Raw genomic sequence first — 12994 nt, forward strand, 5'->3', positions numbered from 1 at the left:
GGAATAAAATTCCATTAATAAAATCAATAATAAAATAAAAATAGAAGCTACTCCAACAACTGGAGAGTAAATAATATGCTATTGAATGAAGAATGGATAGCAAAAGAAATGAGAGATGAAATAAAAAAAATACTTAGAGGTAAATGAGAACACTGCTACAACATAACAAAATCTATGGGATACCATGAAGGCAGTGCATCAACCAAGATATTCTCTGCCAAGTTCTACAAGACCTTCAAAGAAGAATTAACATCAATATTCCTCAAATTATTCCATGAAATAGAAGAGAACGATTCCAAATTCATTCTATGAGACTAGTATCACCCTGATTCTAAAACCAGACAAAGATACATCAAGGAAAGAAAACTTCCAGACCATTATCCCTGATGAACATAGATGCAAAAATTCTCAATAAAATCCTGGTATTGTGATGCCTCCTGCTTCACTTTTCTTGCTAAGGATTGCTTTGCTTATTCTGTTTCTTATTTTTCCAAATGAATTTCATGATTGATTTTTCTATTTTTATGAAGAATGTCATTGGTATTTTAATAGGATTTACATTAAATCTATATAACACTTTTGATAGTATGGCTATTTTGAAAATATTAATTCTACTCATCCAAAGGCATGGGAGATCCTTTCATCTTCTAAGGTCTTCTTCAATTTCTTTCTAAAATCACTACTCTACGATTTCATCTCACTTCAATCAGAATGGCAATTATCAAGAATACAACAATAATAAATGTTGGCAAGGATGTGAGAGAAAAGGTACACTCATACATGTGTGGGACTGCAAATTGATGCAACCACTCTGGAAAGCAGTATGGAGATTCCTCAGAAAACTTGGAACAGAACCACCATTTGATTCAGCTATCCCACTCCTCAGTTTATATCCAAGGGACTCAAAATCAGCATACTATGGGACACAGCCACATCAATGTTTATAGCAGCTCAATTCACAACAGCTAAACTATGGAACCAACCTAGATGCCCTTCGACAGATGAATGGCTTAAAAAAATTTGGTATATATACACAAAGGAATGAAATTATGGCATTTGCAGGTAAACAGATGGAACTAGAGAATATCATGCTAAGTGAAAAAAGTCAATCCCAGAAAATTAAAGGCCAGATGTTTTTGATATGCAGATGCTAATTCACAATAAGGCAGGCAACTAGGGAAAATTAGAGGTACTTTGAATTAGGCAGAGGGGACTGAAGGTAGGGGAGGAGGTAGGGAGGTAAGTAGGATAGTAAAATGAATCAGACATTATTACTCCATGTACATATATGAATGCACAACTGGTGTGATTCTACATCACGTACCCAAAGAATAAGAGGTTATACTCCACTTCTGTATGATGTGTCAAAATGTATTCTACCTTCATGTATAACTAATTAGAACAAATAAAAAGAAGAGAACTGTTTTGTTCCTTATGATTTTAAGCAAACTTTTAGAAAATAATATGCATTGTAGATACATTAAAAACTGATGAAACAAAAAGAGGAAACTTGAAGCTAGCAGTAACCACACGACCCAGAGGACGGTGGTTAATGATTTGACATGTTTCTTTGAACACTTTTCACTGAAATGTGTTTGTAGAGAAGAAAAGATGATGGTTGTGGCATAAGGGTAGAGAGAATGGGAATTAATGCCTCTGTATGGTGTTCTGCAGGCTTCACACTAGTTTCTTTACTCCTCTGAAAGATACACTTTTTTCATACCTATTGTTCTAAATTTCCCTGCATTAGGAAATAACTTCTATATGAGTTAAGACTATTGCTCATGTCAGATATCTGAAAAAGTAATGATACAAATGATTTTTCTCTATATAAATGAAGTCTAGAATTAGGCAGTCCTGTATTTGTGAAGTGGCTCCATGGTATTACTATCTTTTAGCTCATGGCTTCCATTCATAATGTTACCTCATGGATCCTATGTAGCTCCTGGATCTCCAGCCATTTCATCTGCAGTCATGACAAAGAAGGAAGGAAATGGCTTAGCCTCTCTCTTTTAAGGACCCTTCCCAGAAGTCCCATTTACACTTTTAGTTATATTTTTGCTTTATAGTTTTTAACTAGTCAAACCTGTCTCTTTTTTTTTTGTTACTTTCTGATCTAGGTATGATATTAAATAAACCTTACCAACTTAGGTATTATAAAAATATTTTCATACATCTTCTGGAAAATTTAGAATTATCTTTTCTTACTCATGCCTATAGCATGAGGGAAGAGTCTAAACTTGTTTTTCCAAGTGACTGCTCTAGGGGAATGTTTTTAACCTCTTACAGCCACTAGCTGGGACTCTTCCCTAGAAAACACAGAGAAGGGTCCAAAGAGTTCCCAGAGGAGAAGGAAAACTCAACTCAAGACCAACAAGGTCCTTGGCATTTGTGACAGAAAAGAATTTTAGCACAAACCAGACAAAGGCATAGACAGAGGTGTATTTAGGAAGGTAGATATACCTTCAGGGTAGAATGTGGGCTGTCTTGAGAGGCAGAAGCAGCCCTGACTTGGGCTGAGGGTCCAGTATTTACTGAAGGGCTGTATCAGGGGCCAGACTGGAGGTGGATCCAGGGTGGAGCTGCAATATTTCCAGCAAATTTTCCCTGCACTTGTGTATTTCCCTCATTTTACAAGGGTGTGGGCCAAGGTTTACAGCTGTGTTCTCTGCATCTCAATGGCTTGAGGGTGTTTCCCTTAAGATTCTACATTTCTCTCTCCTTATCCTAAATCCATATCTCACCTTGAGAGTGGGGGCTGTTTATCAATTTTTTATCTCTAGCACAGTTTTGCAGCATCCTCCATAGCTCTTGGATGGAGAAGTGAATAAAGCCTAGCCCCCTGTTATTCCTTCCATGTAGGTCCCCTCACCCCCATACTGGGATTGAATACAGGGTTGCTCTACCACTGAACTACATCCACAGCCCTTTTTATTTTGGGACAGAGTCTTGATAAATTGCTTAGGGTCTCACTAGGTTGCCCAGGCCGGCCTTGAATTTGCTGTTCTCCTATCATAGCCTCCCAAGTCACTGGGATTATGGGCATGTACCATCATGCACGGCTATTCCTTCCATTTAAAAGTTTCCTTCCCAGTAATACAATAGGATGCACTTTAATCTTATCATTACCTCCAAATTCTACCTCAGGCTACTTCCTAGAATGTTTGTTAAGCAAAATTAATCCTTTTAATGCTGTTTGGATTTTAATTAGCTTCAGCTCTGTGGATCACATTTTTTTGTGTGTGTGTAGTTTACTTCAGAAAGCCTCTTTCTATGACTAACTACAAACCATATTTCCAAGACTCCAGTGCTTAGAGGACCCTCACAGGGCCACTGAGGTGGCTGCTCATTCAGGAACTGTTCATGGTGGATCTGCCACCTGCATTTTCTTCTGCTTGATCAGTGGAGGAGGCAAAGGCAGGCCAGACACAGATCCCACCCTCAGGGAGCCCATGGCACCACCATAAGGAGGAGTCTATTTTGATGAGTGTGGGGGTAGGAAGATAGAAATGGCATGACCTGGCTGCCTGCTTGATTGTGGCGCCCAGGAGCAGCAGGGGAAGCTGAGACTCTGGCAGCCAGCCTTGGCAGAAAGTGGAGCACCATCCATGATGGTGCGGAGTGAGGGGAATAAGGCTCCCTTTACGAGTCGGCAAATGACTGATCTTGCTTGGGAAGGTGAGCAGAGAGAGTAAGTTGGATTGTGTTATTAGAGATCATCTTCTTTCTTATCTTCACAAGTTTCCTCAGAATCTATTGAGTGCTGAGCATGATGGTTCACGCCTATTATCCTCATCACTTGGGAGGCTGAGGTAGGAGGATCAGAAGTTCAAAGGCAGCCTCAGTAATTTAGTGAGGCTGTAAGCAACCTGGTAAGACCTTGCTTCAAAATAAAAAATGAAAAGGGATGGGGCTATGGCTGTGGTTAAGCATCCTTGGGTTCAATCCCTGGTTTCCTGGTACCAAGCAACAATAACAACAGAAACTATTGAGTTCTGTAGAATTTTTTCTTTTCTTTGTTCCTTTCTGGTGGAGTGTGTCCAGAAGGGCTGTCCAGGATGGGGTGAGGGGAGCTTTGGATGCATAGAAGCAGGTAGAACTCTAAGGAAGAACTACGGAGGACCCCTGTTTTTTAGTAAATAGGAATAGACCATACTCTTCATTTTATAACCAAGCTTAGGAACGAAGTTGATCACCTTGGGTCTGTTAATCACTGTGTCCAGAGTTAACAGTTCCATCTTTGCCAAGAGCCCTATTTTAGAAAATTAAGTAAGGGCAAAGTTCAAAATACCTCCTCCCTCATCTCCCTTAGTACCTTCAGTCTCTCCCAAGCTCAGTTCCGGCTTAACCAGCAATACATTAACTTGGTTTTCCTGCTTATTTATTCTCACTTACTGCCTCTGAGTCATGGTCTCTTCTCTAATGGTTACTGCCTTTGTTACGCATGACCCTTGATAACCATGACCTGACCCACAAGCAGTTCTTTTTTGTTCCAGTTCCTTTATCCCTGCTGAGGACCAAAGGCAGAGCTAGATGAATCTGGAGGCAAACTTTCCCAAGAGTTCAGAAACTACATGAAGATATTTAAATGCCCAAGCACTGAAAAGATGACAGCATTCGCCTCCCTCAATTGTCCAAAGGCAACATGAAACCAGACAGGGAGTGTAAGGAAGCGAGTCTTCTCACAATGTTTTCTACTATGATGCTGGTTTGGCAATAGCACATTCTTCCTGCCCAGACTTCTAAGTCCTTGTCTCTTGGTCCTGGGTTCTGCCTATCTGTTGGGCAGATAACTTTAAATTATATATCTGTGTACATCTGAGGGCAGGTCTATGAATTTCAATTGTAAGGAAAAGAGAAACCAAGCCGGGGTCATCAGGATGAATCTAAGGGAAGCCAGCATGAAGCTGGTGTCAACCTTAAGAGATTCAGAGGACCCAATAGTCCCAAAAGGGTCAGAGGAGGAGCCAGGCAGCAAGGATCTAATCATTTTAAGCTGAATTTACTAAATGTACCTTTTTACTTTTTTTGTTATTATAGTCTTTAACTCTGTGAGGTCAGCTTCCAGGTCGTGTTCTTTATCCTTGTTCCCTCTTAGCATACACAGTCATAGGCACTAGAATTCTAGTCTTCCCAGAACATCTGCCAAGTCCCTCCTATGTATTATCTTCTTTACTCTTCATAACAATACTCCAGAATAGGTATTAGTTTAGCTCCTAATTATTAGCTCGTGATTTAGTCACAGATTGACCTAAGAATATGCTCAAGATCACACATTTAGGAAAAAGAAAACACAGGGCCAGGATTCAGATCCACCTTTATTCTGCCAAACCCACACTTATCTCTACTAACATGCACCCGGTGTTACTAACATTTAGTTTTAGCTTAGTTTTAAAAAATATTTCCACAAATTGTTAGTTATACTACCATGTATTTTACAAATAAGAGTGAATTCCTATTTTGGTTATCTTAAAAATAAAATAATGAAAGAGCATTCTCTTTTTATTGAAGGACTCTGTGGTGCAGTTTTTTTAGGAAAGAAGGTGGAATTAGAGGGGACCATCAAAGAAAAGTCAGATCCAAAGATACTGGAGGGATCTTCCTAGACCTGAATTCTGGAGACGGTGCTTACCTTTAATCAAGCTTGCCCAGGGATTTTGTGGTTCAGTCATGGAGAGTGACGGAGGATCTGAATATTGGCTGCTGGCTGGAGCCAATGAAGAATAGAGGCGTCCATGACCCTACGTGACTCCCTTGCGCCGTGGAATGGGCAAAGGACACAAAACAAAACAGACCAACGGAGGTTCCTACATGGAGAGTACCAGGGGTGGTGTGAACAAGTCACTTAGGAAGAAGGAATTCTCACCTCCATTACTGCCGTCTTGTCTTCAGACGAAGCGCTGAAGCGCGTCTCTCTGGGTTCTATTTCGAGGGGAACCTGAAAACCATTCGACTTTGCCAATGGCGCCTTAACAAGTCAGTCTACAGGGGGCGCTGCGAGGGAGACTGCCAGCTGGAGGAGGGACTTCCGGCCCCAGCTACTTCCGGTGTCTCTGAGCAGCCTTGTCAACGGTGCTCTTGGTTAGTTTGTATCTGCTCCAAAGTCGGTTTATAGTAACGACACCAGCGACCTCCCAGAGGCCTGGATCTCAGTTCAGGGACCCTCAGCACTAGTTGAGCAGAGTATCCTCCTCAGATGTCTGAGTTTCTGCTTTTGGGGACCCTCCTCAAATTTTAAATTTGGTAATTTCCAACTTGTCCCTAACTCCAATCTGAGTGGTAGCTACTTCCAACAGTTGCTATTGCCCAAATAATTGAATGCTGTCACCTCTTCCTACTTTTGCAGTTATCTACTTTATACCTGGTCAAGTTCTTTAAAATAACTTCTTCAATTCAGATATCTTGGACAAGGATGCAGCTTTTGTGGAGTGGTAGTTGGGGGAAATGGGGCAGGTGGTGGTGGGGGAACAATATCAACAGCTTTGAAGAAAGTATTTTCTACATCTGTTGCCAAAACTACCCCATAGGGTTCTCACTGAATCCAGCAACCCATAGTGTAATCCATTCTTTAAATGGCCAAGAACCTCAGGCCCCCAGACCTCTGACCTCAGAAATTAGTGAGGGAGAGGCACATTCTGGACTCTGTAGGTATGTCTACAACATGCAGATTATTAACAGTCATCTTAGGTAAATGGGATTTTTTTTCTTAATGAAGCAATTTTGAAGGACTCTGGTTTTCATTGATTTTTAAAAAATCTTTAGTAAAATAACAATAGAAAAAGTCCTTGAAGTTTTTTTTTTTTTTTTTTTTTTTTAGTGTCTCAATCATGCACTCCTAACATGAGGAGTGACACTCCCTAACAAAAGAAGGCTGGGGCACACCTGTGTGTTTCTATGGTTCCTTGTTGGGTGAGGAGGGAAGTGCTTTTAAGTTCTTGTATGAGCAGTGATAGGTTCTTTGGAATAGTTTCATGACAGGAGAGCACAGGTAAAAACTGGGTTGTTCTGATCAAAATGCTTGCTTTCTCAGATATTGCTAACATTTTTTTCCTGCCTTACTCACATGCCTAGATGACTCCTGATTGAGAATTTGCTCTTGACTGATTTATGTAAGCTTCTTTCCTTATCTGAGAGTAGGAAGCCAAAAGGTGAGTGATAGAGTCACCTGCTGCTCTACTTTGCAGAGATCCTAGAGGAACTTGCATCAGTCTTGGACATCTTGTGAATATCAGAAAACATATTTTGGAGGTTAGAAAAAGACCAGTGAATATGGTGTCTACATTTGCTTCCATGGAATCCAACCTGTCTTCACTTGAAAACAGGATCACATCCTTCCTTAAGCAGGAAAGAAGCTATTAAAGGTGAGCTTTTCTTTTAATTTTTCCTTTCTTTAGCTTCCCATAAAAGTTACTTCTAAACAGGGTAAAATCTTGTGCTTAGAGATGCAACAAAGAAAAAAGGATGCATCACATTTTGTTTCTGTCCTTTTAGAGATTTTCCCCCTGCAATATCTGGTTTTCTTTAGTGGTACTCAGTGCCCTATATTATATTAAAAAGGTAGCTGTGATTTGGTTGAGAAAATATTAGACTTGCAGACAAAAATACTAAGGAAGTCCCATATTTGCTTCTTATAGCATGTATGCTATTTATTTTCTGTTTTTCCATTTAAAAAGAGGCCTATTAATATTACATTTTCAGGTTAGTTGTGAAGATTAAATAGGACAATGTAAAGAGATTTCTGGTTCATTGAGGACATTCATTAAATATTGTATATACACAGCTGTTTGTCCCTGTGTATAGATATATTTTAAATTTGATGGATTACCTGAAAGATTACATACCATTTTTGGGATAATATCAAATTGTATTACTTTAAGCACATTTTTAAAAAGGTTGCCTAGGTTCAATATGTGGCCAATGAAGTACATATGGTGAAAAGTATCTTAATATACAAATTGCCAAATAGAAACAAGAAATATAGTTTTTACTTTTAAAAGGACTTTTAGATATCTAGAACTGGGGTGGGCTATGAGTCTGAATTTCATGGATTTTTGTCTCCAGACTTACTGGAAATTCTAGACCTCAGGTAAGAGCTACATTATAGGGGAGTCAGGGGTGGGAGGAAGAATAAGGAATGAAAGATGGGACTTCCTCCTACTAATTATACCTTTATGTCAGCGAATGCTTAGTTCTCTTTCCTTTTCTCTCTCCTGAAGTGGAGGTGGAGCTGGATCCTGATCCTGGTATGGTCAGCTAGTTGTGGGATCAGGATATAGGTCTCCACAAGAAGCCAGTTGTAAGAGGCTCCTAGGCATGTGTGTAATGAGGATATTTGACCAGAGAAGAAATATATTTTTGCCATCAGTTTGGAGTTGTACTTGACATCGCTGGGAACATGTTCATGATTCATTTATAATTGGAGGCATTTTGTTTTGTCCAAGGAGTCCTCTCTCCTCCACCTCCTTCTCCATTGTACACAAACTCTGTCTCTCATCCTGTGAAAATGATTTCATGGAGGAAACTCTTCCGGCATTATCACTTATGGGCCCTTGGCGGTTATATGCTGCTGGCCGTTGTTGCTCTGAGACTTTCTTTCAGATTGAAGTGTGATCTGGACTCCAAAGAATTTCAAAGCCAATACTGTAGGGATAAGTTGTACAAGTCCCTAAAGCTGCCAGCAAGGAGGTCCATCAACTGTTCTGGGATCACCCGAGGGGACCGGGAAGCAGTGATCCAGGCTATTCTGAATAATCTGGAGATCAAGAAGAAACGGGAGCCTTTCAATGATATTGACTACCTTCGCCTGACCAGAGACTGTGAGCACTTTAAGGCTACAAGGAAGTTCATACAGTTCCCACTGAGCAAAGAAGAGTTAGATTTCCCTATTGCATACTCTATGGTAGTTCATGAGAAGATTGAAAACTTTGAAAGGCTGCTGCGGGCTGTGTATGCCCCTCAGAATATATACTGTGTCCACGTGGATCAGAAGTCCCCAGAAACTTTCAAAGAGGCAATCCATGCGATTACTTCATGCTTCCCAAATGTCTTCGTAGCCAGTAAGCTGGTTCGGGTGGTTTATGCCTCATGGTCCAGGGTTCAGGCTGACCTGAACTGTATGGAAGATTTGCTCCAGAGCCCAGTGCCATGGAAATACTTCCTAAATACATGTGGGACAGACTTTCCTATAAAGACCAATGCTGAGATGGTCCAGGCCCTCAAGATGTTGAATGGGAAGAACAGTATGGAGTCAGAGATACCTACTGAGTATAAAAAAAGACGCTGGAAATATCACTATGTGGTGAAAGACATATTGTATATAACTAATGAGAAAAAGGATCCTCCCCCTAATAATTTAACCATGTTCACTGGGAATGCTTATATTGTGGCTTCTAGAGACTTCATTCAGCATGTCTTAACGAACCCTAAATCCCAACAACTGATCGAATGGGTAAAAGACACCTATAGCCCTGATGAACACCTCTGGGCCACCCTTCAGCGGGCCTCATGGATGCCTGGCTCTGTTCCCTTACACCACAAGTATGACATTTCTGACATGATTTCCATTGCCAGGCTAATCAAGTGGCAGGCACATGAGGGAGATATCAATAAGGGGGCATCTTATGAACCTTGCTCTGGAATCCACCAGCGGACTATCTGTATTTATGGTGCTGGGGATCTGCATTGGATGCTTCAAAACCATCACCTGTTGGCCAACAAGTTTGACCCAAAGGTAGATGATAATGTTCTTCAGTGTTTAGAAGAATATCTACGTTTTAAGGCCATTTATGGGACGGAACTGTAAGATACACTGTTGTGCTACCTGTGAGGCAGGAACATGTGCAAACATGCTATAATTGCTGGGACAATGAAGGGTGGGAGTCCAGGGCTTGGGAATCTATGGCATCCCTTAGGATAAGAGGACTACTGTTGGAGTGTGGGTATGTAGACCTGTTCCCTTGCAAATTGCTGCCTTAGGTGAAAGCTGACTCTTCTCCAACTGTTCCTATACTGATTCTAACACAGGGAGGATAAGAACCAGTGTTATTTGGAGATAAAGGAGGAGTGTGACAGGGGATGTGGATTTCAGCTGAATACCTGGTGTCAGGTTTTGAACTTTAAGGAAAGGCTGTTCCTAATAAGTCTAGGCTTGGGGGTGTTAATGGAAAGATAACTTTCCCTTTGGTACTGTTAATTTAAAAATGAATAGCTCCTGATTCAGAGCATTTCCTCTATTTTTTGTCTAAGAAGCCAGAAGCAATGTAAACAGATAAAGTGTGTGAGAATTTTCTCATAACTGTTGGTGTCATTTAAAATTTCTAGTGGCTGGCAAGAGAGCCTCCATTAATTATCCCAAAACGGTCCTAGCAACAAGCTGTTTGAATAGCATATTCAAAATAATGTGGAGAAAGAAAAAAATAGAGGAACAGAGCTATTCTTTCATTATTGAGACCACTTGTTTTGTTTACATTACCAAATTCATAACTTCTCTACCAGGGAAAAGGTGGGGCAATTTTTAAATGGTTTGACCACTCATGTCCTTATGAGAAAATCATGCACTAATTTTGCCAGCTTCACAGTCAAAGAATGTTTCATAACAGATAATAGTCATTTAGATAAAGTTGCATATAATTTATTGTTACACATTTTTAATAGGGGGGGCATTGCACTGCTAATTATATTGGGAAGCAAAAATAAATAAGGACAATCAAGCTAAACAAGGATATCTGACTATTCCACGTGTAAGCCTCTTCAGTCAAAACTCCCTTTTTTTACTATGTGAATGGAAGTGTTCTTTTTGTGATACTGCAGAGTATATATATATATATATTTTTTCTTGTGGGGAGATAACAATGATGTGTGAAAATGTTACTTAGGGAAACAGTTTCCTTTCTGAAACTCTGGAGATAATTGCTGGCTATGTGTCATTGTAATGGGCAAGGGGTACTACAAAAATATAGTGATACTATAAAAAGACAGTGGCCTTTGAAGATAGCACAGCTGATCTGCATATAGTATGTTCCAAAAAAGCTTTTTATATTCAAGTTAATTTGTGTAATTTGAATACTCCCATTAATATGTCATAACGTCATCCATGTGTTTCTACACTTCTGATTGTGATTTAAATAAGGTTTCTCTTAATCAGCAGTCAGCTTCGTCTGTAGCCCATGTACCTCTCACGTAGTTCCTGTGTGTGACTCTGAAATTTTGATGTATGTTAGTGATTCCTTTTTGTAAGGTGGTTCTCCATTGGTAGTGGGCATCATCATCCCCAACTTACCTGCTTTGCAATACTGAGTCCTCTTTACCTGCTCCCAGTCCCACTGTGGAGATGCTGAAGGATAGTTACAAGTGCAGTGTTTGTGCCCTGTGAGGTCTGTTGCCAGCAGTGGTAACTACTGACGTGTATGATGTTCCTCAGCTCTCCTCTGAGGTGGATGGAAGTACCACTGTGGGAAGTGGACAGAAAAGCATCCTTAAGTACACTTATTCTGAAAAAAAAGAACTCAGGTCTTTGGCCACATAGTCAACTTAAAACTTTCATGTGAAATGTTATAATTCCTCATATAAATAAATTTAAAAAATCAACATGTGAACTTGTCATTTGGATTGTGTGTGCGTGTGTGGCAGGGCGGGGGGGCACAGGATACAGGGAGTTGCAGCAATTTTCCAAACACTGAAATTTTCTCTAAAAATATATTCAGGTGAATAGAAAGTGCTCTTCATTTAATAATATAAGGTCTTCATATCATAAGACTTACATTTCTCTGTTTGCTTAGTGTATTTTGGAATTCCTACAGTTAAACCAGCACATATGTTGATTTTTTTTCCTTCCTGTGGAATCATATCTGCTTCTTTTAATCTTTCTCTGAAAGGACAAATATAGTAATGAATTGAGCAAGTGGGTTTGTATCATCGTTAAAGGTTTAAATTGATTTATACCTTTCTTCCTTTCCTTTTTTTTTTGTTGGTACTAGAGACTGGGGATTAAACCCAGGGGGCATTTTAAAACTTTGCCACATCCCCAGTCCTTTTTTATTTTGAGACAGGGTCTTGCTAAGTAGCCTAGGTTGGACTGAAATGTAGAATTCTCCTGCCTCAGCCTCTAAGTTACTGGGGTTACAAGTGTGTGCCACCACATCTAGTTTTAATAACTATAGTCTTCTTTTAATAACTCTTATTTTTGTTGCACACACTGATCATTGTAATATTTGCTCTCTTTGTGAAGTAAAAAATTTTTAACAGGAAGAAAAGACAGTTGATAACTTTGGGCCACATGACATAGTTGGAGAAGTCAAGCCATTTTGATTAAAAATGGAGAGAATAATAAACACCTTGCCCACTTATCTTAATTGACCCAAAGATCTATTCTTATTCTTCCATTTAGGCAGTCATTTACCATGAAGATGAATAAGATACGGGTTTTGCCTTTATGAAGCTTAGTGTACTGACAAGCAATGAAATAATTTATTCATGCATTCATTCCACAGATATGAATTGAACCCTTACTATATATACCACACCTAGTTTTTGACACAGGGGATACAGCAGTCAACAAAACATGAAAATTCCCACACTCATGTTATTCACATATGAGCAGTAAACCGAGTATAAATAAATAATTATTAGAAGAGAAGTGTAGAGAGAAATTAAAAAAGTGTTAGGGACTTTGGGAAGGTGAGGTGGGGAGAAAGGATGCTTAAAATTTTAAATAAGGTGGTCAAAGAGGACCTCAATAAAAAAGTGACATTCGAGCAAAGTTCTGAAGGAGATGAAGGGAATGATCCGTGAGGATAAAGGAGGGAAGAGCACTCTTGGCCAAGAGGAAAGATTTATAAGGCCCTAAAGCAGGAACAGACCTGCCATGTTTCAGGAACAGCAAGAAAGCTAATGTAAATGGAACAGAGTGAAGGAAGAGTTAAGAGGGTGATACAGTGGAGGGACACTGTGAAGGCCTCTGTGAATCATGTGGACTTTTTATCTTCTCCAAGTGAAA

The 12994-nt window shown here is 39.8% G+C and overlaps 1 protein-coding gene and 1 long non-coding RNA gene across 2 annotated transcripts in view; one reads left to right on the forward strand and one right to left on the reverse strand.

The window, feature by feature from the left end:
- LOC144249032 (uncharacterized) overlaps nucleotides 1-11436 on the reverse strand; it is a 35227-nt gene extending 23791 nt beyond the window's left edge. Inside the window, exon 1 of the long non-coding RNA XR_013343756.1 lies at nucleotides 11279-11436. This is a non-coding gene — a long non-coding RNA (uncharacterized LOC144249032). The remainder of the gene's footprint in view (nucleotides 1-11278) is intronic.
- Nucleotides 8504-9802, forward strand: Gcnt3 (glucosaminyl (N-acetyl) transferase 3, mucin type). The gene has a single exon (XM_026384876.2). It carries the CDS (start codon nucleotides 8504-8506, stop codon nucleotides 9800-9802), a length of 1299 nt encoding a protein of 432 aa, XP_026240661.2.
- Nucleotides 11437-12994: the final 1558 nt, after the last annotated feature.

The sequence above is a fragment of the Urocitellus parryii genome, chromosome 6 (assembly GCF_045843805.1).
Source record: "Urocitellus parryii isolate mUroPar1 chromosome 6, mUroPar1.hap1, whole genome shotgun sequence".
Taxonomy (NCBI): Eukaryota; Metazoa; Chordata; class Mammalia; order Rodentia; family Sciuridae; genus Urocitellus; species Urocitellus parryii.

Coding starts and splice junctions, on each gene's coding strand:
- Gcnt3 (XM_026384876.2), top strand. CDS start 8,504: ATGATTTCATGGAGGAAACTCTTCCGGCATTATCACTTATGGGCCCTT.